The sequence below is a fragment of the Colossoma macropomum genome, unplaced genomic scaffold (genome assembly GCF_904425465.1).
Source record: "Colossoma macropomum unplaced genomic scaffold, Colossoma_macropomum, whole genome shotgun sequence".
NCBI classification, from domain to species: domain Eukaryota; kingdom Metazoa; phylum Chordata; class Actinopteri; order Characiformes; family Serrasalmidae; genus Colossoma; species Colossoma macropomum.
Genome location: NW_023494810.1, coordinates 4,291,980 through 4,318,684, shown reverse-complemented (window position 1 = coordinate 4,318,684; position 26,705 = coordinate 4,291,980). Strand labels below are relative to the sequence as shown.

General features: G+C 41.2%; 1 protein-coding gene across 2 annotated transcripts in view; it reads right to left on the bottom strand.

The window, feature by feature from the left end:
• cdk18 (cyclin dependent kinase 18) overlaps positions 1 to 26,705 on the bottom strand; it is a 70,796-nt gene that overhangs the window by 29,222 nt on the left and 14,869 nt on the right. The window contains exons 1-2 of one of the 2 annotated variants that reach the window (XM_036559361.1): positions 12,160 to 12,235; positions 5,331 to 5,467 (exon numbers count right to left, since the gene is read on the bottom strand). In XM_036559361.1, coding sequence (XP_036415254.1) covers positions 5,331 to 5,448 — 118 coding nt within the window. In that variant the 5' untranslated portion in view covers positions 5,449 to 5,467; positions 12,160 to 12,235. Of the gene's footprint in view, positions 1 to 5,330; positions 5,468 to 12,159; positions 12,236 to 26,705 lie in introns of those variants that run through there. The other variant, XM_036559360.1, reaches the window with a different exon arrangement.

The window sequence follows — 26,705 nt, the reverse complement described above, 5'->3', positions numbered from 1 at the left end:
ATGAAAAATTGATACTGTGTGATCACTAGATATCATCAAACAGGTAAAATCATCTGCCAACTTCACTGGACAGCATTTCTTAAAACAGGTCAGAATGTCTACAAATGGGTTGAATACCCTTCAAATATTCTAACCACCTTCTCATAATGAGATTTAAGATAACGTCACATGTCACTTTTCAGTGGACGCAGGCAGCAGGACGATGCTTCTCACTGACCTTCACCGACGCTTGTCTTTTTTTATCAAATCTGAATAAAAGTGCTACTCTACAACCAGCTCCCTCTTGACCGTGCTAATAACGATCTGAAAGGTGAAAGCTGATCCTAGATCAGCGTTCTTTCTCCGAGAAGTGTAACAGGCATGACCTAGTATGTACAATATCTTGCTGTGAGCGGTGAAACACCTTGGTGCAGACAGTAGACGGCCTGCTCAGAAAAGGACAATTCAATAACTGGGCCACCGAGAGTCAATTCTTCTTTTTTTATATGTCTTGGCCCCCTGGTGAAAGAGGGGCTGGGGGGCAGAGGGCCGTGCTGAGGAGAGATGGGAGCACATTTATGGGTTATAAATGTGAAGCTAACGTTCGTGATTTAAAAAGTTCACTCAGTGCTGTAACAAACAGGGCCGCCTACGGTTGGTTCACTGTAAGAAAACTGAAACTGCAGTGAAAAATGATAATGATGGAGCAGCTCCTGACTGTGTTATTGTAGCTTTGACTTCCGCGTGTGCTCGTTGCGTCTGTAAGAGGTCTGAGACAAAAGACTTAAAGAAACAAAGGAATAAACATATGGCAAATTCTTTGAAGCTGCAAAAATGGTGGATGTTTGGGGAGAATAGAAAGAGATGAGAGAGAAAGCCATGGAGAAGGGGGGCCATCGTCAGCTCTTCATTGCCTCCACATTTCTAGCCGTCCTATTTCTAGCCGGCCGTTGAGATCTGGATCCGTTCTCTGTATGGGTCACTTAGCATCATTTATCTGCCCCAGCATGAGGCAACGGAGACAAGCTTTCCTCTACGTCAAATATGAATTTTTCAACCTTGTGTCTCTATAGACGTTAATCCACTTCAGCTAGCTTGAGTAATACAGTTTGAGCCTCTTGTTAGCAGAGCTAGCCTTTGATGTTGTGTGGGTGGTACATGCAGGTTTCATATCGCAGACTGAAAGCCCTTCAATTGAGACTTAAGCCAAGGCCGCTGAACGACTTTGATGTTGGAGAGAGTACAAGGCAAAGGGAGGAATCCCTGGGGAGGTGAACAGGGACCCCAATTGTGCCCTACTCCGATCATCTGCTCCGTGCTAACCGCCAAAGCATCCCCCTTTGGGACTTGGAAACCACTATACACTCATAATATTAGGAAGTCCCTCTGGCACTGAGCAAAGTGATAATTAGGGTCTTTGTGGTGCTACAGGTGGGCCCCCATGGAGTAATCCTGCATCGATTTGGGCTGTCTCACTGGGAATGGTCCTGTCAGATACAGGGCTAAGTTGGTGAGCTGAGTGTCTTGATGGTTCCGCCCTCTGGGCCCTAAATTGATTAGTCAGGTAGTTAAGCTATCAATGTTCCTTAAGGAATCTATTAGCGTCGGAACATGGGAGGCTAAATATATACTCAGTCCTGGGTTTGATCTTCTTCTCTGATGAGAATGTTGTCTTTGATTTTGGCCAAATTAGTTCAGCCTGGCTTTAATGTAGAGATGCATTTAATGTATTTATTAGTATTTATTAGTCTTTTCCTGCGATGGAGTTTCATTTGCATTCATATCTCTTCGGTTAAGCAGTCTGGTGCAGCACATTTGTAGACCATCTTTCATTTGAAATGCGAGCACATTTCATTCACGCCTGGCTGGAAGGCTTGATAGCACTTTACAACAGCTGGTAATTACTGCAATGTGAGAGAGAGACACACACAAAACGAGGTGCTCTTTTTCTAGTACAAAAATTAAGGCCCACTTGCTCAGGGAATTGGTCATTCAGCCCTAATATTCTTATGAAAAACTCATAACTTTTTGTGTATGTGTGCGCGCTTGCAAATGAAGTTATTTCTATGTGGAATCCTGCTCCTCTGTCACGATGCGGGAGCTACTTCCGAGACATTACCGTTAAAAATGTCTTGCATCTTTCTGGGGATCAGAAAACACTTGTTAACAAAGTAATGGGCTACAACATTTGCATGATTGCTCAATCATGAGTTTTTCTCTATAGAGAATTGCTATGTTGCGACATGAACTGGCAATGCATCGGCGATGTAATGAGAATTAAAGCAGACACTCAGACAGGCAGACTAATATGAAACATCAGTTCCCTAAAGTGAATCTTGGCGCCACCCTAACCGAATGCAGCGCTAACCCTACAGTAATTGAGTTCTGATAATCTACGTTACTGGTGAACAAATTGAACTGATATATCTCATAACTCAGGTCACTTTCCGGCATCCGTTTTCTCCCTGACCCAGTCTTTGCAGACTTTTTCCTTCTCCACGCCTGGCTTGGACCTTAATTTTCAGCTCGAGGGTAGGAGAGAATATTAATATGGTGAAGGCACTCCTGTAGCAGCCCTCCCTCTCCTTCCCCTGTTTCCTCTTCCACCGCCCAGACCCCGTCCTCCTCCAGCTGTCTCCATCAGCGTTGTCTCTCTGGAGGGCGTGGAGGCAGGAGCGTGCCACCTCCAGCAGCCAATCGGAGTGGCGCTTCATCATTGGGGGGAATCTCAGGCCCGGTAGAAGCAGCTGCCGCTGGCTGACAGCTGAGGAATCTGAACGCTCCCCAAACAAATGTTCTGTTCACATCATGCGCCCAGGCCCAAATCCCACTCCAATTCCAAACCGTGGCTCGGGGAATTGGGGAGAGACTCATTGCTTGCTGCTGCTCCTCAGCCTGATCTGTGTGGAATGTTCATCTCAAAGTTCCTGTGATAGACTTTCTCTCTTTTGTCATCAGCTGTGTTTACATGCAATGATTTTTGCCAATCCGATTGAATTCATTCCGATTATAGATTAAGACTGAGGTGTTTATCCGCTCACTCTACTCGACAATCTGATGAAAATCTCTGTTTACATGCTCATGACAAGTTATCAGATCCAAAATTATGCACATCGCTGCTGTTGGAACAAAACCTCGTATCTCCAAAATAGTAACTTTACGGGAGAAGGAAAAAACACACTTTACTTTTAATGTAAGTCAATGGAACCAGACTTTTTTCCAAGTCTTTTTGGGCTGTTTCCTTTGATCCAATCATCATGGAGTTTACACACAATGTAAAGAGCAGCAGGCATTTTCAAATTATGTCAAAAACTGAAAAATGATAAATATGGAGGTACAAGGTTTTGTTCCGACAGCAGTAACATGCTTAGTGTACCACTTAGTATAGACGTTACCATGACAACAAGCATCATGTGAGTCCAGTCAGAGCTGCTTTTACCATTCTGGCTTTTAACTTTGGAAGACGCCAGTTTGAGAAACTTCGATCCGTTTTCAGTTTGCTTTATATTTTGGTAAACATGCTATCATTCATTTGCTCGTCTACTCGTCTAAACAGCTCATTACGGCGAGCTTCATGGCCATCCATCTTGCTGTCTTTTAAAGTTTGAAGCATAAACTTCTGACCAGTTTCTGGCTCCCGCCATGTTAAACCAGAGCCGGTTTATGAGGAGCCTGGCCTCTTCCTATTTCCCCCGTTACATCAAAAACATGACTGCCAGAGGGTGCCCGCAAGCAGGTCCTCAATGAATGGGAGTAAATGGAACTAAACAGCTAAAAACAAAAAGTTAAAATAGTTTCTAATCTCTCGCCCAGAACTTGCCTTTAATTTTAGAAAGTGTAAGGATGTATTTCACTAAAACAGCAAAGAAAACTCACCTGTATGTTTCCTTTTTTCTACAGCAAACGGGTTTTGGGCAGTACAACACTAGCATTACTGCTACTGAGTGCTGATTGCTTGGTGACCAGAGCAGCTCATTATCTATTCGCACTCACTGACGTCATGGACGTACATGAGGCATCATTTTAAACTCCTATAACTCGAGTTCAAGAGTGTTAAAAAATAAAACAGCAGTGTTCAAATGTTTTACGCTGTTCTGTGTTCAGGAAATGAACGTATTGTTTTATCTGAAAAATGTTTACGCATTTATAAACTATGATTTTACTCAAATGCTGCATCTTAACCCACTAATTTTTGAGACGCTCAGGAGTGCCCTCTAGCGTTTGAGAAACCAGGAAGACATTATAGAGTGGTAATTCTCCTGTCTATAAGTTCTCTGTTATAAACTTCCGTTATGACGTGACGCACATGCACAGAACGTACTTAAACATTCCGATTGGGAATGTAATCAGATACAGGCGTTTACCCTGCTATTATTCTTCTACTTAACAGATTATTTACAGGATTACACACCTCGTTCAATCGGATAGAAATTGTATTCCGAATGGCCTCAATCAGACTAGACTATTCCGATTGAGCTATGAGTCGCATTGCTAACTTACTACCAGGCTGCATGTAAACGTGGCTACTGTTTTCATAGTGGTTGCAACCAGTCATGAAAGAGAATGATTTAAAACAGTCTGAATGCAACAAATGATTTCACTTCAGCATCACTAGCAGAAGATAATCCCATTCATACAGTAGAGGCTGTCTATCCTTTAAAATAATTTTATTTAATGCTGACTGACTCAGTGAAAGTGGATGGCAGAAGCAGATGGCACCATGAGACTGCACTATTACCTCTGCATTAATAATGCAGACGCTGAGGCAATGGACCTTGCCCCCAGGTTGACAGAGGGATGATTTGGTGAGGGGAGGCAGGCGGCGTCCTGCTTCTGCGGGGTCAAGCGTTTGTTCCCTTATCATTTCCTCCAGAACAGCTCTGACCCCTCGCGTCTACCGAGACTGGCCAAAATGCCAGCTCAGCATCAGCATGAGTTCCTCTTCTGCTGCACTTTTCCATCTCTCCAAACGATGACTAAACTGGCTTAGGCCCACTTCCTCTGATCTCCTCTCCATTACAAATAGAGCGAGAACAGCGTCTCGAGTCCCAAACGGCCAACAGCACAAGCCCCCGGCCCAGATCAACTACTACATATCAAATCCAGAAACCTTTTTAACCTTTTGGAAAGGACTGCAAGCTGTAAGCTGGGCCATAATTAAATGGGCCATTAGTTATATTAGAGATTAGAATTGAGTTTTCTGTCCAAATGGAGGAGGAATGTGTGAACTTTGAACAAACCAGGCTATGCAAACAGAGAAGAAAGCAGTGGGATTAGGCCACCAAAACAGCATGTTTAGAGATTTAAATTCCGGCCCCAGCGGTGTTGAGATTAGCAGTTAGCGCTCTTACCCTCGTTCCGTCGAATGTTGAGCTGATTTATCTGCTCCGTGAACTCATTCTCCTCTATTGTCTCTGTTCTTGGCACGGATAGCGAGAAGCGGCGCTTGAAGTTCTTCATTTTGTTCATTTCGCCAAACCCCAAGGTCCTGAGGACATGAGAGAAGAGCTTTTAGGTGCTGTTGTTTCTACATGGACAGCACAGTGACATGCCTTGAGTGGCTCTCTTGTGTTTCTAGCATCAATGAATGTGTATTATAAACACTGTTCATGTCTACGTTTCACTGCACACAGTCCTTTCTAGCAGGTTCATTGTAAATTCAACTGTACAGAGAGAGAGATAAGGTCCCATTATAAATCAGTGAACATTTTCAGGATGGAGACGGATCATTTTTTGGAAATATATCGCTGCTGTCGGAAGAAAACCTCGTATCTCCATTTTTGTCGTTTTTTCAGTTTTTGACACAGTATGAAAATGCCTGTTGCCCTTTATGTTGTGTGTAAGTTTTATTATGAATGGACCAAAAGAAACAACCCAAAATTACTTGGAAAAAAATCTGGTTCCATTGATTTGCATTATAAGTAAAGAAGGTTTTTTCCTTTTCCTGTAAAGTTACCATTTTGAAAATATGAGGTTTAACAGCGCTATGCAAATCAGAAAATGTCTAAAAGCAGTGAAAACATTGTCCAGCATTGGCTACCCCCCCCCCATAACTTGTCTATACATCATTGGCTCCATACCTTACTGGATATTCTATATCTGGAAATGTCACCTGCAGGAATTGGCAGTGCTGGCCCTGGAACTCTTAATACATGGATTCACAGAAGTCAGGACCCTTGTGCTTGCTTAACTATATGCTGCGTTTAAGTTGTGAATGATGTAATTCTCCCGTGTCCTATGTTGTAGCTATGTTTTGTTTGTGTTTGTTTTTTTTTCTTTTTTTCCCCCACCTCTTGTAAGTCCCATGTGTGTGTGGGTTGGGGCTGGAATATGGGTGTTCTTCTTTAAATGGAAAATAATAAAAAAATGAATCACAAAACAAAATAAAAGCAATGAAAACAAGAAACAAACATACAGTAGAATATGATGAGCTACCACACCCCCTCCAGAAGGCATCCGTATTCTATAGAAGGTGTTTCAGAGTAGTAGCTGTGACATCTTAACCCCTTAACCCTTATTATATACTAAGGCCCATGTGTCCAACACAAGGCCCGCGGGCCAAGTGACGCAGTTCTATTTGGCCTGCGAAATTATTTTGATTTTCTGTACTTATTAGCCTGTTTCACCCTGAGATGCACTACAGTCCCCAGCATGCACTGCCACATAGTGTGCGTTCTGAACAAACAATTTATTTTTATTTAGATTTATTTTTAAATAAGTATTTAATGCCTATTTTGCTGTTGCAGTTTTGGCATATTGTGAATAAACAATGGCCAGTTTGGGTCATGGCAAAATATTAAGTAAAAATGAAATAAAAACACTGCTGGCCCACAGATTTGCTGAGATTTTTTAATATGGCCCTTTTAGTGGTTGAGTTTAACACCTCTGTACTGAGGGTTATTATTCAGTAACTACAGGGACTTCAGTGCAAACTGGCAGAGCTATTCTTAGGTTATAGAACTGTGTAATAAAACTTTGGGCCCCCCCAGTGGGCATTTAAGGGGTTAAGGCTAATATGGCAAAGGGATCTCAAATGTCTTATTGATTAAGATACATGGCGTAAGGCTTTGTCTAATAAAGGGAGACACATAAGAGAAGCAATGGGCAAATTAATTCAGTATAAAGTGCTACACTGATATCACTTTACTGCTTTAATAGAATGGGAGTGAAGGACAACAGTGCTGGATGTGTAAACAAGAAACTGGTGCATATTTTCATGCTTTTTGGGGGATAAAGGATTTAGACTTTTTTGGAAACAGTGCTAAAATTTCTTAGAAATGGGCTTGATCCTCCAGTTTCAATAAGACTATGACTTCTAGGAGACTAAACTGAAAATCAGTGGTCTCCAACCCTCGTCCTGGAGACCCACCTTCCTGAAAAGCCCATATCCAACCACAATTCCACAATTTGCCACACTTGCTCCAGCTAATCAGCCTCTTCCCAAGTCCTTGAATGGCTGGATCAGGGCGCGGCAGCTTACTGGATACAGGTCGGAACTAAACGTAGCTCTCCAGGAACAGGGTTGGAGATCACTGCCCTACATTAACCCCCTCAAATCCCAGGCTTGTTATATACTAAGGCTTATTAGTCAGTAACTACAGTGCAAACCGATTGAGTTATTCTTAGGTTATAGAGGTGTGTAATAACACCATGGGCCTGCTGATGGGCCCTGGCCATTTAAGGGGTTAAATAAGAGAGATTCTCAGGTGTTAGAAAGAAATAGAAAGTCCTACATTTAGAATGTGGATAGAATCTTTATTTTTTTTTTTTAGTATGTAACAAGCCTGGGGGCAGTGGTGGGCTGGAGGCTAGGGAACCAGCCTTATGACCGGAAGGTCGCCAGTTCGATCCCCTCAGCTGACAGTACGTGACTGAAGTGCCCTTGAGCAAGGCACCTAACCCCCAACTGCTCCCCGGGCGCCGTGGATAGGGCTGCCCACCGCTCCGGGCAAGTGTGCTCACTGCCCCCTAGTGTGTATGTGGTGTTTCGCTGCACGGATGGGTTAAATGCGGTGGTCTAATTCCGATGTGTTCAGACACAGTTGGTTAAATGTGACAGATTCTTAGCAAAACTAACAGGGAACTGACTTATTTTGGAGAAAGAACTCATTTCTTGTTGTGCCATCTTGTTATTCTGTGAAAACCAATAAAACTTTACAAAAAGGATGGAGAAGGATTTCGACACTCTCTTCACTACAGTCGTGAGCTGTTTCTAGCAGGCGGTTAAACCTTGGTGCTGGTCAAAGTGGTGTTAGTCATCAATAAAGCAGGCTATCCATCAGCATACAATAATACCGCACTAAGGAGAGGTCAGACAGACGTTATACCTCTGCTGCGGAGAGGCAGATACACAATATAAGTAGAGTCCCTCAGTGTTCCACCTCTTCTTCCCCTTCTCTCTCTTTTCACTCCTGAATAACATGTTGCTGAGCAGCGGAGGCTGCCTGGTTGCTAAGGGTCTCCATACTGTCTGTTTAATTCTGAGCACGAGCCACGCTGTCTGCTTAAGTAATTATTCCGAATTCAAACCAGGAAGCTACGGCAATGCCCTTTATTGCCAATTAGTGTCACATAACTGCAGTAAAGTATGTGGCATAACTCTTGCTTCAAATTACTTCTCTTCCTCCAATTACTGCCTGAAAGGAATAAAGCACAACAATGCAGTGTAATGTGCATCTCTCTCTTCCGACCTCGCTCGACGTCTGAGCTTCCGTCTCTCTCTCCTACTTTCTTTGTGTTAACTTATCTTATCGCTGTGGCCGGAACAAAACCTCATATCTCCAAAATGGTAACTTTACAGGAGAAGAAAAAAACCTACTTTACTTTTAATGTAAGTCAATGGAACCAGACTTTCTTCCAAGTCGTTTTGGGCCGTTTCTTTAAGTCCATTCATCATGAAATTTACACACAATGTAAAGGACAACAGGTATTTTCAATTTATGTCAAAAACCTAAAAACTATAAAAATGGAGATACGAGGTTTTCTTTTTGCTGTTGTTAATATTTGTTCACAGGACACGTTCAATTAAAGAATCTATCCACTTTCTAAATGGAGGAGTTTGTATCTCCTTACAAAGCCTAAGAATCTGTTGTGTTGCCGTCACAATTCCCACTGTTACAAGAGAAAATTCTCTTTTATTAACCCCTTAAATGGCCAGGCCCGGTCAGCAGGCCTAAGGTTTCATTACACAGTTATATAACCTGAGAACAGCCCCTCAGTTTGCATTGAAGTCCCTGTAGTTACGGAATAATAAGCCTTAGTATGTAATAAGCCTGAGATTTTAAGAGGTTATTTATTTTAAAATGTAAGCGGAATTTTTGCCATACAAAAATTAACGTATGTAAATGTATTTATTATTCATCATACATTTGAAAATATACTCGTCTAATACACTTTACTGATACGTTTTGGAATGAATTTGTATTCCAATTTTAAGTATTAGCAAATGAACCTTTAACATGGCAAAAGCAAGTGCTGTAAGTATTGATGCACTGTGAAAATGCAGTTTGACGATTTATTATCGTTTATTTGAAAGAGATTTTGTGTGAGTTCTGTCTTACCACATACGTACCCTGCAAACAGTGGTGTCCTGTGAAGTGAAATGATCTTAAATCTAGTCAATATATCTAATATTTCCCATTTTGACACAGCTGTGCACTTGTTTTAGGTCATTTTATGGAGTAAAATTATCTCACTATACTGACAGATGATTTTGCTGTATTTAAACACATTTCTTAAAACAAGCAAAATTATCTACCAATATAGTGAGATCATTTTACTTCATAAAATGACCTAAAATGAGTAAACAATGTCTAGAAACAAGGTAAATAATCTTACAATTAAAATTAAAACAATCTCAACAGGAGAAATATTAGATTTATGAACTATATTTAGGATAATTTTAGTCAATATTGTTCATTCAGTTCATGTATATTTAGTTATATCTGTTACCTTTGTTAACACAACATACATGAAAAGAAATATAACATACAAATAAATGCATTTTAGAAATATATTTAACAAATACACTTTTGGCCATTTTCATACATTACAAAATTATATCTGATAAATAGATTTGGAATATGTTTTTTCCATATCCATATGGGTAAATACTGAAAAGTAATTCAGTATTGAAATCATACCCAGTTGTTGAGGATTTTGTGTAATTGCTTGCAAAAATATGTTTCCTGTCTTTTTTCCTGACGCTGAAAGCTGATTAACCTAGTATTTCAGGGCTGTTTTCACTGTAAATTAAATAAGCCTAAGGGTTTGCACAGTTCTTCATATGGCCAGTATGATAAAGTCCTGATGTCTTATTAAATGTTTTTGTTTGTTAACAATCTTTAAAAAAAATACCATATAATTTAGTAAAAATGTTGTGTCCTTCTAGTCAGCAAAAGAAAACACTTCATAAGGTCAGACTGCACAGTGTGTCTGCCCTTTGCTTTTGATACAGCTTTCATTTTCAAAACACTTGCTTTCAGGTTTTCAGGGAAATCTGCAGGGATGCTTTTCCACACCTCCAAAGTTCAGTCTTAGAAGTTGGTTTAGCATTTTCTGCTCCTCACCATCCAAATAATCCCACATTCACTGATGTTGACATCTGGACCCTGTAGTGGTCAGTACATTGCTCTGAGAACACCAGCAGCCTCTTTTTCACAGCTTCTTGACAGCTACACACAGCGCTGAGTCGTCTCCTCACAGTGGAAGGATGGGCAGAAACACCTGTGGCTGTTTTCAGCTCTGAAGTTTGATTTTCCTGTTTTTTTCTTTGACTTTCACCTCCCTTTTGCAAGTAGATTATCTTATGCCAAACCTTCTCAGAAATATCTTTCTGTTCTCAATAGCCGCTTTGACTGGACGTAAAGGGTGGTCTCTGACCTCTGCACAGTACTGAAACTCTATGTAAGCATTAACTTATATAAGTAACTTCAACCTTCTATGGATTTGCCTTCTTTCCGTGAGAAAGCCTGACTGATAGTCTACTCCAGTACTGTAAGTCTGACAGCAATGAATATCCCATCCCACCCACAAGTCTCATCCTACTTGTCAGAGCACATGTGTCATTATGTGCGAACTCTACTGGGGCTACCTAAAGTCGTAGGAGTGCTGAAAGCACGTTGGCTGAATCAGACGAGGGAGACAGTAGCTTTATATCTCCAAGCCTGAAACTATATATACATGATTATATATATAAACACACACACACACACACACCGTATATATATATATATACCAATCAGGCATAACATTATGACCACCTCCTTGTTTCTACACTCATTGTCCATTTTATCAGCTCCACTTACTATATAGGTGCACTTTGTAGTTCTACAGTTACAGACTGTAGTCCATCTGTTTCTCTGCATACTTTGTTAGCCCCCTTTTACCCTGTTCTTCAGTGGTCAGGACCCCCATGGACCCTCAGAGCAGGTACTATTTGGGTGGTGGATCAATCTCAGCACTGCAGTAACACTGACATGGTGGTGGTGTGTTAGTGTGTGTTTTTAAACACTGTGTCCACTCTCTGTCCACTCTATTAGACACTCCTACCTTGTCAGTCCACCTTGTAGATGTAAAGTCAGAGACGATAGCTCATCTGCTGCTGCTCAGTTTGTGTTGGTCATCCTCTAGACCTTCATCAGTGGTCACAGGACGCTGTTGGCTGGATGTTTTTGGTTGGTGGACTATTCTCAGTCCAGCAGTGACACTGAGGTGTTTAAAACTCCAGCAGCACTGCTGTGTCTGATCCACTCAGACCAGCGCAACACACACTAACACACCACCACCACGTCAGTGTTACTGCAGCGCTGAGAATGATCCACTACCCAAGTAGTACCTGCTCTGTGAGGGTCCATGGGGGTCCTGACCACTGAAGAACAGGGTAAAAGGGGGCTAACAAAGTATGCAGAGAAACAGATGGACTACAGTCTGTAACTGTAGAACTACAAAGTGCACCTATATAGTAAGTGGAGCTGATAAAATGGACAATGAGCGTAGAAACAAGGAGGTGGTCATAATGTTATGCCTGATCAATATATATATATATATATATATATATATATATATATATATATATATACAAATATTGTCCAACATGATGAAAAAAATGTCATTTTATCTTGATATTGATAATGAAACAAGCCCAATTTCATGATTACGCCTCACATGTATGTGATTTACCTAAGTCTTGCTATTAGTCGTAGATGACGAATGTTCCTGAAAAGGACGTGGAGCCTGTGGAGTGTTAAAGTCCGACAACGATCCCCGTGGCGGCCCTTCCCCCCCTTTGGCCTTTGCATTGTCGGCCGCAAAAGCCTTCAATTACGGCAGGATCACGGCGGCTCAAAATAGAAGCGAGGCGCACGTCTATATCTTCCAATATGAGCGCCTCCAGACGGGTTCGAGGCAACGGAGGCAAAGTGACTCAGCGAGCACGCTGCGCGTGGCGCCTTGAGGGAGATGACTTTTCAATGACAGGGGATCTATTAATAAGGCTTGTTGTGAGCACAGTGGACTGGTGGCATATGGAGGATGACTGAGTGTGTTCGCGGAGTGGGACGCCTTGATTCGAGACAAACGGAGAGGCTGGGCTCCAGAGACTGAGCATTAGCCGAATAAGATGTGGCAAAGCCAGCAAATCCGAAAAGTAATCCAAGAATAACTTGTGCATGAGACGTAGACAGAAGATCTCCTTACACCAGACCATGTGTCGTTTTAGAGCCGTCTAGGAAATTTTGTTATCGATGCCAAGAGCACTGGCGTCTGGGACAGTACTTTGAATGAATGGCGATGAAATTACTCTCTGTGTTAAATCTCTCCTTCTGCAATAGCATCACAGGATTGGCAAAGAGGGGAACTGTGTGCAATTCACCGAGTGATTAAATCTAGATTCCACATCACACAAACTCTGCCTACTTTGTGCATATCGCTCATAATCTCTTAAGCAAGTGTAATGTGAGTCTTCCCTCTTGAACTGCTGCTGCGTCTGGCTGCTCTCTGATTCAGCACTTAATGGAGCGATATGGAGCATTATATGGGTATGGACCCAGCGCTGTTATCAGCGTTGAGATACACGACAGTCTTTTCCCATTTTCACTGGACCACTTTTCTCTAAGTGCCTAAAAAAGCCTATTAACCCCTTAAAATCTCAGGCTTATTACATACTAAGGCTTATTATTCAGGAACTACAGGGACTTCAGTGCAAACTGGCTGAGCTATTCTTTATATTCGGGTTATTAAAGTGTGTAATAAAGCTTTGGGCCTGCCAGTGGGCCCTGGCCATTTAAGGGGTTATTACACCGATTATTCAAAAATTCTACATAGTTTGAATTTTTAATAACATAATTTAATTGGCTGAATTGTAAACAAAGTCATGGGTTGAAATGCTCCATTCTGGAGAAACTTGTCGAAGTCAGAGCTGTTCGCAGTGGTGGTGATAAGAACCAGACATCTGAACAGTTTAATGCCACTGAAAGCTCCCTCACAGAAAGATACCACACAAAATGGTTATGAATACGCTGCCTGATGTCTGGCACGTTGCTTAATGATAGTTTTATGTTAAGGTTTTGGCTTAAAATGTATTTTAATCCATTTTTAATCCATTCACAAGGCAAAATAGCCAAAAAAACAACTTAATTGTTCAGATTTTCCACTATTTTGCCATCAGCATTACATATAAAAGCTTAGAAAACACCTGTAGGATCAATGGTGATTTTGGGTAGCAAATAAATTGGCCATATGTGTGTTGTTTACATGGTGACCCCTGGTTCCTATCACCACCACTGTAAAGAAATCTGAGCCTGTACGTTTCTCTACAATGAGCCTCTTCACATCAAACCACTCTCAATGCCTTTGTTTACATCTCAAGGGCTGGATTATTCAGAACTCTTTTTCAAAATTGATGGAATTCTGCTTTAACCAATCGGGAGTGAACAGGAAAGCTGCATCCAAGCATTTGCTAAGCACAGCCTCATGAACAATAATCGCAAAGAGACGAGAAGAAAATTTGCTGAGCGAAACAGAACGCCACATTTATATTCACCGCCGGACGGTGTTTTTTCTCTCAGGGTGAGTGTTTATGAGGACTGCCAAAGCAATGAAAGACACATTCAATTGCTGTATCCCTGTCTTCACCTCTCACTATATTGTCTGTAGGAGAGTCTCTTTCATTTCCTCAAAGATGCCGTATTTTTGTATATTCAACAGTAATGCAGTGCTCAGTGCTGAGCAGCGACGTCCTACCCTCAGACGGATCAACAATCAGTAGGTAATGAAAAGCTAAATTTAGGCATCCACTGTTGGCGTAGCACAAACATTGGTCTACGATAATGAGGTACTGACCTATAAATGTGGCAGTGGGGAGAGAGAGAGAGAGAGAGAGAGAGAGAGAGAGAGACAGAGGAGACAGAGGAAGTCCTCTGGGTCCAAACACAGCTGTGCTTCTTTTCCCCTGCACTGAAAAGGCCCCTGCTGCTGCCTACCTATTTCCATCTCCTCTGGCTAGCCGCTCAGATCAAAGATCACATTAATGTGGCCAAAGATGCATAAAGGCGTTGGGGAGCGTTTAATCTCTAGGTGTGCGTTTGGCATCGGCTTCAAAAAGAAATAAGAACTGAAAAAAAAAACAGACCTTGTTCTTTTGCAGAAGGTGAGAGGAGAAAAGAGGGCTGGTTTTATGGGCTCTGATTTTATTCTTCTCTCCCTTTTTTCTCCAAAGCGGCTTAATTGCTCATTGCCAGGAATGCGTTCCAAATCAGGATGCGCCCCATTTGTCTTGTTTACTGACTACAGATCCGGCTCAGCACGGAGCAAAGAGCATACTGGGGCATTGTTCCGCCGGCCAAAGGGCCGACATCCATGCAGGAGCTGCACGCAGGCGGCAGAAAAGAAACCCCGCGCGCAGGGCAAAGACTTTCTGGCTTCAGTGCGAGCCAAAACCCAGAACAAACACAAACTTCACCAAAACTACAGTCATAGCAGCGCTGTTTACTTCACAAGCTGTAGGCCCAACACGCAGCGGGATGCGGCCGCGTTGATTGGTAACACGACACGCCGCATGAAAAGGAGTGGGAAAAATAATGAGATGATTCTGATCTCTCTGACAGCGCCTGGCTGCCTCCCTCAATGCCCCCCTCCACTCACCCAACCCCCCTTATCTCTGGCTTGCCGTCATCAAATGGCATCTGCTCTCCTTCTGCTGCCAGCCCAGCTTGGCCCAGGGCTGCAGCAGGGAAAACCCACAGTTTGGCACCGGGAAGCCCTTGATGGTGCAACAGTGATGTCTCAAGCTGCTTTTCCGCGCTGACGTCTCGGAGTCGTTTGTGTTTTCTTGTTTTGTTTTTTTTTTCTTTCTCTCTCCACTTACGCCTCTGTTCATCAAAGTTTCAGACGAAAGCAGTATGGAGATTTCGGATGGCTCTGCTCATTAAATTCTTCTCTCTGAGGCGCGAGAGGGAGCAGATTGTGTCTGATGTCTGTTTGACCCCCTTCACCCCGGCGTGGCTGATAAACAGCTCCGCAGCCTCTCCGAAAAAAAATCTCTCGCACTAGGTTGCGGGATCGCTGACACAAAGCAGCCATTGTTCAAAGACTGGGGATGGACTATGAAAACATAAGAACTTGACCAAATTAACACCATGACACCCAGGTATCACGACTCGACTGCTCAGCTTGTTTGGATGCTCTTTAGGACGCCTAATTACGCGAGCCGTCCCTGACACAGAAGCCTTTTTTCTTTCGAATGGTTCCATTTGGCTCGGCTGCTGCCACCGCTTGAGCATTTTTCCAAGAGGCTTCACCACAGAAACTATTTTATGGACAGATGTCCTCTGAAGCTGGAAGCTATAAGTCCATTTGGCCGACAATTAGGTACGGGCACGACATTTGCCTCCACCGAGCATGGCTGCGCCTTCCAGCAGGGTGGCCCCAGTGTCCTGCAGGGAGTGTGTATACAACTCCACCACACCCTCCGTTTTATTTTCAGTTTTATTGATGCTCTGAGATCCAGGGGCTCGGTTAATTCAGTACAGCAGTTGCTCAAGTGCTAGTTTTTGTCCAAGCGGGCCAGCATGCAGAGCGACCCCTGAAGAGAAGCAGTGTGATGTGCAGTTGTTCGTCTCCTGCAGAAAAAATGGCGCACAGTTTGGTGCAAAAGGTACTCGAGCCTCCCAGACATGAGTCATGATGGCTGACCTGCCATGTAGTTAAACCTTGAGGCACTAGACAGGAAGGGGACGAGTGCTCAAATACATTGTTTAGAGGATGTTTATTCGTTTTAATTCTGGTTTTCAGTTTGTAACAAACAGTTCACACATCCTTTTTTGTGCTAGACCTCCCAAACTCCACTGGATCACGAGTGAAATAACTGATAGACAAACATAAATCTTGTTCAGGATTGATGACTTGGTGAGTTATTTTAATGTTTCATATTAAATTCATATAAATTTAAAGCAGTTCCCACCTAGGACACAGCTAAACCGATTAGCTAAACTGATTAGCGGTTAGCGATTTGTGTTTGTCTCTCTCTCTTAGCTCTGTGATGTGATTGATGAAAGAAATGAATGTCATTCAACTGTCAAAACCATAGCCAAACAAAGGAACATGCATTTGGCTGCTTCTCTTTTTTAAATGTTTGCTATTTCAATATCTATCACTTATCTAACAACTTACCTAACAACTTATCTTGCATTAGTATTTCACAGAAAAGGCGTGACACTGGGAATTCGTAGGGGCGAATGTGCCTGTGTTCAGCTTTTAGCCCAGATAACTTGAGTATGCCATGATTTTTCAGTGTCCAGCATTGGATAGTACTGGACAGAGTTGCAGCGATTCTGATACCATATCAGCGCTGATATTGGCATTTAAACAAACTTTCAGTATTGGCTAATGGCAAAATCTGTAATGCATGTGTTCCTTTGGAAGGCAAAGGTAGTGGCAGTGCCGGTTCAGCCCTTTAAGCCCCATAAGCAGCGAATTCTGAATTATCACTGTTCTACTTGTGTGTGGTGGAGCATGTGCCTTAGATCCAACTAAGCTTAAAGTTAGCTGGATAAGTAAGAAACACAGCACATAATGAGACAAACTCCTGGATCAAGAATGCTGAGAAAGTTTAATTTAACCAGTCACTTATTAGAACCCTTTTCAATCATGAGCAATACACAAATTAGCCAGCTATGAATTTACATGATTTAGACAATTTGTGGAAGTAAGTGTCATTAGTTATTATTTCACAGTAGGTCAGCTAGCAAGATGAGGGCCAAAAAGGCTAGAGCTGGCCCTGGTAGTGGGTCACATATCAGCTGAAATTCTTCCTAAGTTATTCATTTCACCAATATGCCACAAATATTCTAGATAGCAAAGCATACAAACAGTGTCAAACATGCGAACAGCAGTCTGAGTCCTCTTCCAGTAACCCCTCATCTCCTGCTGTGTCATCAGTTACACTCTGAGTTAATGTTAGTCCAGCTTGTTATTGAGGGAGTGAACGGTGACAGAGATATATTTAAGGAACCGCTGGTCTCTTGGGTAATGGTGACCTTTAGCATAGCAGCCCTCTAGCCCTGCTAATGTGACCTCTATCCCTGCCATCGGTCAGTTGCATCATGCAGCGGCAAGGTCTCACGGCCTATTGCTTGAACCAAGCCAAGAAACCCTCAGCTCAACCATTACTACTGACAGTGTAAATGACTGCAGGATTGATGTTTTCTCAACTCCAGCTGAGTCTGATGCTCATCGATTTAAGCCAGAGTGAACGGAATGCATGTATAGGACAAATGACTTGAAAAATACAGATGTGAAACAAGTTTTAGCACCGGTTTGCCAAACCAGAGAAGCATAATAAGGATATTTTTCGTTTAGAAAGTTCAGCTGTTGAGTATGCTTCCTCGGTATTCATTACTAATTATATAATCATAAATACTAATTATTTGCAGTAACTAAACAAAGGTAGTCTCAAGCATATTCATATATATATATATATATATATATATATATATATATATATATATATATATCGCTGTTGTCGGAACAAAACCACGTATCTCCATTTTTGTCATTTTTCAATTTTTGTCATAATTTGAAAGTACATGTTGCCCTTTACATTGTGTGTTAATTTAATGACAAATAGACCAAAAGAAATGGCCCAGAATTTACTTGGAAAAATATCTGGTTCCATTGACTTACATTAAAAGTATGTTTTTTCCTTCTCCTGTAAAGTTACCATTTTGGAAATTTTCTTCTGACAGCAACTATACATATATATATATATATATATATATATATATATATATACATAATAAAAGCTGTTTTATTGGTGACACAGAACACAGCTTTTAGCATTATAAAATCAGTATCAGTTAGATATTGCTAGGTTACATATTGTTAGTATCATTATCGGTATTCTACATCTGCCGATATTTAAGTATCAGGTATTGTATCGAAGGACATAGTGTAATTGGTGCATCCCCAGTCCTGGCAAATAAACCACCCTGCAGAGTTTAGCTCCAACCCTAATCTAACACACCTGCTCCAGGTAATAAAGGCTTCTGAACATTAGAGTCAGGTGTTTTGGATCTAAACTCTCCAGGGTGGTAGATCAGGGTGGACACCCCTGTTTTAGAGCCTGTTAAGAGCACTGCTAAGTAATTGCTGTTTGTGATGAAATAAAACAGCGATCAATAAACCTCTAACTCTTAAACCTCTACTAAACTCTGACAAGCTGCAGTGAAACTTTTGTACACCCATCGCCTGTCAGCATATGAAGTGAAGCTTGTTAGGCACAACTCTTCTACTTTTGAGATTCTTTTGGTCTAAAATAAGCAGCAAAACAGTTCGAAAAACAGCTGAACCAACAGAACATGATGAAATCAAACACAAAACCTACGAACTGAATGTAACGTATATTAAAGTATTACATTTAATATAAGCACATCTTTAATAAAGCACTCAGAAAAGTACAAATCTATCAAAAGTTTACTTACAGTATATGAAACAGGGTGAGTGTAACTAGTTAATATACACCTAAATCTTTCACTAGTCGTTCTAGTAACTTTAGTCAGGCATTATAGAAGAGCATTATGAGCTGGATATCCAGTATAACAGAGTTTCATATTCTTCAGTCTTGAGAAAAAGGCCTGTTTTCATATACATTCCTATGAAAGGGAGGTGCAGTACATTCAGTGTGGGATAGACTGGCAGCTCTAGCAGAAAATAAAGAAGAATATAAAAGTAGTAATAAGAAAGCAAAACCCAAATCCATGAAATGGAGGTCAATGACAAGAAAAATGCAAATACAGTAAAAGAAAAAGAAATAAAAGAAAATAAAGAAAGAGATAATGCTCCTAGTCACAGTTTTTCAAGGTTGTTTACATAATGAATCTTTAACTTTTTAGGCCCAATTACAAAACTTCGAACTCATGTAGTTTTCTTGCATTAGGCTCAACATCCAGTAAGAAAATCTCATGTTCGCTGCCAGTCAGAACACTTATTTACCAGTTGGGTAGCTGGTAAAATTATGCTGGCAGTATATTTCAAATAGAGAAAGAACTAAAAAAAATCAAACAGACTGTTGTAAGAACACTTCAAAAAGAATTAGAAGTTCTGTTTAGCAGCATGTGCACTGACCTCTCTTCTGTCTGATCTGAATGCCTCTGTAGAACGTTTACTGTAATCTCATGTCTTTAACCATAATTCTCATAATTCTCATTTATTAACTGTACTGTAATTCCACTACGCAGTGGATCACGAAGCACAGTTTGAAAACCACTGGTCTACTGTAACCCTGAAAATACAGAAGGTCTAACCCTACTGACAACAGCCGTGTTTTTCACTGATCACATCAGTGTGTAGTTGGTTCTCATCAAGATCCAGTCATTTAACGGCTCGTGTGTTTCACTCGATGCAAATGAGATTTTTCATTTTGCAAACGATTTGGGCAACAGGGGCGAGAGGACATTTGACCCACCACTTCTCAAAGCACTGGAGCGCTGCCCCACCACATTTTAATTAAGTTCAGGCTGCTTATTTCAGGAAAAAAAACTCAAATCCCCCTAACTGCACAGACCACTGACCTCTGGGCAGGAACAGGCACACAGTCAGAGGTAAAACCAATCAAAATATCCAAATCACCTGGGAGAGGACATTTCCCCAAAAGTGAAGCCTGTGTGAGATTGTGTTAAGTGAGAGGGCAGCTACAGCACACTGAGGAATGTTTTAACAATGATGCACAGGCTAATGTTGGTCATATAGCTCATGTTACTACACTGTGTGGAATTTACTGAGTGTCAGTTGATGCTGCTTCGCTAAGCTGTAGTTCTTATGACAGTCTTCAGAGATCTGAGCACAGACCAGTGAAGCACACAGGGACAGGACAAGCACTGATACTGTTCATTAACATGTATATTGTGACATGATATTATGGATTATAGCCATGACGTAAGCCAGGATTCGGCAACCCAAATGTTAAGAAGAGCCATTTTGTCCTTTCAACAAAAATCAAACCACCTTGGGAGCCACAACATTTGATGTCCATTTTCCATCTTGGCTGTAAATATGTCTCAGTATGTGCTGATGTTCTAATATAGGACAAAAAATGTAATATAAACGAAAACACAGACTTACTCTGCTCGGCTTTAAGCTTTAGCTCAGCTATAGCCTCTTTTCTCGCATCTCTGGCAGGAAAAGCGGAATAATTTCTTTTAAAATGTCAACATTCGGCTTTTTACGAGGCCGAAATCATTTCTCATTCGCCAGCTTCTTGTTCGAATTTCCAATTCCACCTTAAATGGTCCCTGAGGCACCAGAATGTAGCTGCTGCACCATTAAAGGTGGTATGGTACTATTTGAATGAGAAGCTGGTGAAAGAGAACCTGACTTCAGCTTCGTGACTTTTTAGTGTTTGACAGTTTCTAACTGCAGATTAAACGTATCAGGAAACCAGCTGAAGTGATTATAAATGCAAATAAGTCCATTTATCTCCAGATTATCGATGTTCATCTTGAATTTGTCTCTTTGCCTTTTCGTTAGCTACTAGCTAAGCGACAGAGTTGTCTGTGTTGCTATGGTGACCTGGTCTGTGCTGATCTTCAGCGTTAAAGGGTGAATTAGCAGTTCTACATTAACTCCAGAGTTTAAGACCATTTAAGACCATATTAAACTGTGTTGAACGATCAGCAGAGCTTTATTTTACTGTAAAGGAGGATTATTTTATTTTTACCTACAAATCTGATTCTGCTGTGGAGCCACAACAGGACAGTTAAAGGGCTGCATGCTGCTCCAGAGCCACATGTTAACATAGGCTATATGAAGTACATAAGAGGTTCAAGTTAGTCAGTTGACTATCAGAGAAAGTTGGCTTATATTAACATCTTCCACCTTCATGTTCACCAGCTCACAGAAGATGGATGAATTACTGAAGGCATTCTTATGCTGAGATCAGACTAAACAAATTGAGCCAGACTTTGACACAATTTTGTTGACAAATTTCCAGTGTTGGGCCCGAATATGAGTGTTGGGAATGAGGAATGGGCCTTGTGGTGTAACATATTCAAAGAACAGTGATGTGGCATCTAGGACCCTCCACGAGACGAAAGATCAGAGTTTTTTGTATTTTCCTGCCTAGTTTGATAACTCCTAACATGTTCTTTGACACTGACCAATAGGACGACGGAGTGCTCTGCGGTGCACATATCGCTGCTGTCGGAAGAAAACCTTGTATCTCCGTATTTAACATTTTCCGTATTTAACAGTTTTTGACATAATTTGAAAATGCCTGCTGTCCTTTACATTGTGTGTAAATTTCATGATAAACGGACTAAAATAAACGGCCCAAAATGACTTGATTCCATTGACTTACATTAAAAGTAAAGTATGTTTTTTCCTTCTCCTGTAAAGTTACCATTTTGGAGATATGAGTTTTTCTTCCGACAAGAGAAGGAGGGACACTGTTGCTGATTTTCAGTTATTGTGATTTTGAAACCACCTGATATCAAAACATACCTTTGTATCTTCATTAACCAGAGAATACAATTCCAAGCCCAGTCATTTTCTCCAGCTCAAGACTTTCTGTTTACTTGGTAGCTTGTAGCCAGCTACTTAATGTAATGTTGACATGTAAACACATTCAATACCTCAAGATTTCTTTGAAGGATAGACAGCACATACTGTCCACAGTTGTTTTTATCTTCTTTTCTTTTTGTTTTTGGAAGACAACCGACGACCTAAGACATGAATGATGATTGGTCAGTGTCAAGCATGTAGTGTTGCCAGTCTCCCAACCAATGCAAGACAAGAATTTATGGCATTATCATTATGACTGCCTAATCTGACATAGTGACCATCATGAAAGACAAAAATACTATGTAGTCTGATCCCAGCATTAAACTAGGGAGAGAGCGGAAAGCGATGAACTAATATTTACCCTTTTGGTCACAGTTCATGTCACCACAGTATATGAATCTTAGTACATTTCACATAATGTGGCAACAAGAACTGTGAAAACACTACATTTAGATGTCAGCTGTTACTTACTGCTCCCTTGCTAAGCTGGCATTTGATTTTCTTCAGAAACGTGAGCTAGTTTAAGTTGTTTATGTTGTTTATGAACATAAGGAGGTTTATAAGGATGTTATTACAGCAATGCATGATACTGAACATTGGTTTCAGTCAGTCAGTCAGTCAGTCAGTGGCCCAGTTGTCTTATGTCAGTCATTCAGCTGCTTTAAAACAGATGGTTCTTTAGTAAAGACCGTGAACACGCTTGCTTAAACACATGCTTAAATGGTTCTTCAGATTAATGGAGAATGTGTTGTACATGGTTCTATATATAGAACATTCCTTAAAAAGGTTTTATATAGCACAAAAAAGGGTTTACTATTATCAAGACATCTATCTTGTAACACTGAAGGACCCTTTTTGATGCTAAGCAACATATTGTCTGTCAATCTGAAGAACCATTTCAGCATGCAAAGAACAACTTAAGCATGCAAATGGTTCTTTGAGTGTTCATGGGGTCCTGAATCTTACCATAAACAGTCCTGTTCTGTAAAATCTTCAGCTCATACATCAGATTTTTCGGAATTAAAAGGCCTTTTCTCAAATAAAAACATCAATTTCAACTGTTGAATCAACTTTAACATTAGCTTAAAATGTAAATGTTCAGATAAAAGATGTAATAATGTAGCAATTACACTGTTATTACACTGTTATTAGTGCACAGTCCACTTCGTTTGATCTGTAATGACAGCATCCAGACACGTTTGTAATTTAAATACACATTACAGTATACATTACATACATCTGCATGATAAATATTTCTCTATAAAACAAACTCTTTTGTTCTGAAAAACAGAAATCCAAAAACAACGTGCCGTGTTTAATCTAAAATCATGGCTTGCCTTGGTCCCAAAATGTAGAAAGGTGACCTAGATACTAACAGGTGCCCAAGGGACTGACCAAGTCATTCATCTGGAAGCTCTCCACATACAAAGGACGAGCACAGACCATTGCACCCTAATGTGGGCTGCTCGCTGACAACAACAGTGCATCTTTGGCAAATGACAGAAAGGCTTTCAGGCTTAGATACAACAGAAACTAAGTATATGGTTCAAAACCAGCTCCTATGCTGGTCCAGTGAAGCATGTAGAACTATATATAGGGCCACACAAACATGCCTGTGGACTTCAGCCTATGAAAAAATATGTATTTGGCAATTATGTGAGCCTCTTTCATTTTTTTCTGTTAGAAATTCAGGAATCAGCATGTGTAATACCCTTGACCAATATCCTTTGTCCGAATTCTTGCCCCTGGCAAACTGCAAAAGCAGTGAGACAGATCTTGTTGCCCTCAGGCTAACCAACAAAGAGAAGCTGGTAAGCTAGCAAACATGCAGATGTCAAGCAGCCATGTCTTCTTTTTGGAGGAGTGATGTCTAAAATCATTCATGCTCAAAACCGCATGGTGCTTACAGAAAACGAGGCCTGTGAATGTCTGTTAAGGAATGCGTGGACAAGGCCTTGAAGATTGTTTCACACTTCGGCGAGTCTCGGAAGCCGTTGTGAGCTCTCCAGATAAATAATGGGAGCCAAATTTGAATAGGCTGAAAAACTTTTCCAGTGTCCTTGCGATAAATAACACAAAAGGGACGGTAAAAATGAGGCTGAAACGTAGTGACTGAAACAAATTGCGAGTTTAACCTCAAAGATGCAATCAACAGAGGAAGGAAATGCTTGGCTGCTTTTGAATTTATTCGTTATTAGATTGATGCAGGCTTGGTGATGCCGTGAAAGCAGAAACAGAGGGAGTGACTAACCAGGCACTTGTGCTTAAAGGGGAATTCCACCAATATTTTCAAAATGTATGCATAATTCAATCGCTGAGATGTAAACTCAGATTTCTTTACAGTGGTGGTGATAGAAACCAGGGGTCACAATATCCATCCAATATCTTCTGAGTGTTTATATGTGATGTTGAGAATGGTAAACTAGGGGTACATCTGAGAAAAAATACCTTATAACACCTTGCATGCATCTCTCCACCATTAATGGAGTTTAAAAACTACATTGGAGCCCAATCTGATTGAACGAGGTGGGCAATCCTGTAAATAATCCGTTAAATAGAAGAATAATATCCATGTAAACGTCTGTATCTGATTACATTCCCTATCAGAAAGTCTAAGTCCATTCTGCATAGTGAAAGTTTATACCGTTCAACATGGCGAAGCAGGAACTGGTCTGCAGAGGAGACGAAGTTTATGCTCTGATCTTTAAAAGATGGCGGTGGGACGGACGTCCATCTTATGCGTCTCAGAACACGACATCTTCCTCTCGGCCTTCTTTAATAAGGACGTGTGAAGGACGTTTTCCTGAGTCTGACATCATTTTAAAGTGATTAAAAACACAAGCACTGCTCACTGCTGCTCGTCTCGCTCTGACTGGACTCACGTGATGCTTGTTGTCATGGTAACGTCTAAGTGGTTCTCTACGCATCCGCGTCATTTTGGATCAGACTACTTGTAGTGAGCAGGTAAACAGAAATTTTCATCAGATTGTTGAGTAGAGTGAGAATAAACACCTGAGACTTTATCTGTATTTGGAATGTATTTAATCAGGTTGCCAAAAATCTTGGGCGTCATGTAACGTTTTCATAACCATTTCATATAATAACTTTTCAAGGCATTAAACTCTTCAGATGTCTGGTTCCTATCAACACTACTGTGAACAGTTCTGACCCGGTAAGTTTTTCTAGAACAGAAATGGAGTTTCACTCTGAATTACTTTATTTACATCTTAACAATTGACTTGCAGGGAAATTTAGAAATAATGGTGGAATTCTCCTTTAAGGGAAAAACTCTCTCTCTCTCTCTGTAAAGCTAGCTCGGGGATGTGGAGGGGGCAAAGTGGACGTGGAATAAACAGGAGCAGTCAGGGGTCTAGACAGATTAATGAGCATGAGAGTCACCTTCTCCTGGCCTCTCCGCCCTTCGCTGATCCGCGATAGGAAGATTAAAAGGCTATTTTGCTCTCTGACTGCAGATTGGCTAATGGATCATACGCAGCCTTACACTGTGCTTATTTACTCAGTATTGAAATATCAGAAAGCCAGCTGTGGCCCAAAGTCTGGACATTCTCCAGAAGTCAATATGACTCATGGGTCATTCATGGACTGGCACTGCGATGTAATGTAATGTCTTTGGTACAGGGTAAATGCAATGTACTGTATCTTCATTGATAGCACCCTCAAATACTTCATATGAGGAGAGATTTAACCCTTTGACTGTAATTTGGTCATATCAGTAAGTTTCACGTGACGCCTTTTGAGAGCCGCTCACCATATCGAAGACCTACACTAGCCAGATCTACACTCATTGTCCATTTTATCAGCTCTACTTACTATATAGGTTTGTATATACTTTGTAGTTCTACAGTTACAGACTGTAGTCCATCTGTTTCTCTGCATACTTTGTTAGCCCCCTTTTACCCTGTTCTTCAGTGGTCAGGAGCACCACAGAGTAGGTATTATTTGGGTGGTGGATCATTCTCATCAGTGACACTGAGGTGGTGGTGGTGTGTTAGTGTGTGTTGTGCTGGTCTGAGTGGATCAGACACAGCAGTGCTGCTGGAGTTTTTAAACACTTTGTCCACTCACTGTCCATTTCTAGCTTGTCGGGCCACCTTGTAGATGTAAAGTCAGAGACTTTTTATACAGTTTGTGTTTGTCATTTTCTACTCCTTCATCAGTGGTCACAGGACGCTGCCCACAGGACGCTGTTGGCTGGATATCTTTGGTTGGTGGACTATTCTCAGTCCAGCAGTGACATTGAGGTATTTAAAAACCCCAGCAGCACTGCTGTGTCTGATCCACTCAGACCAGCACAACACACACTAACACACCACCACCACGTCAGTGTTACTGCAGTGCTGAGAATGATCCACCACCCAAATAGTACCTGCTCTGTGAGGGTCCATGGGGGTCCTGACCATCAAAGAAAAGGGGTAACACACTAAATCCGTTGTAACTTAACTTATGAGATACGTCAGTCATTTCGAGGATTAGATAACCATGACAAGCAGCAGAAGCACATTGCATAGTGTTTAATGTATATTAACGTATATTGTAATGAAGTCTTCACTTCATTAGTAGCCTCTGCTAGTGATTAGCTAATGCTAATTTCTGTTAGCCTTTCAATGTAAGCTTTAGTTTACGGTTAGTGACAAGCTAAAGCACTGAGCACA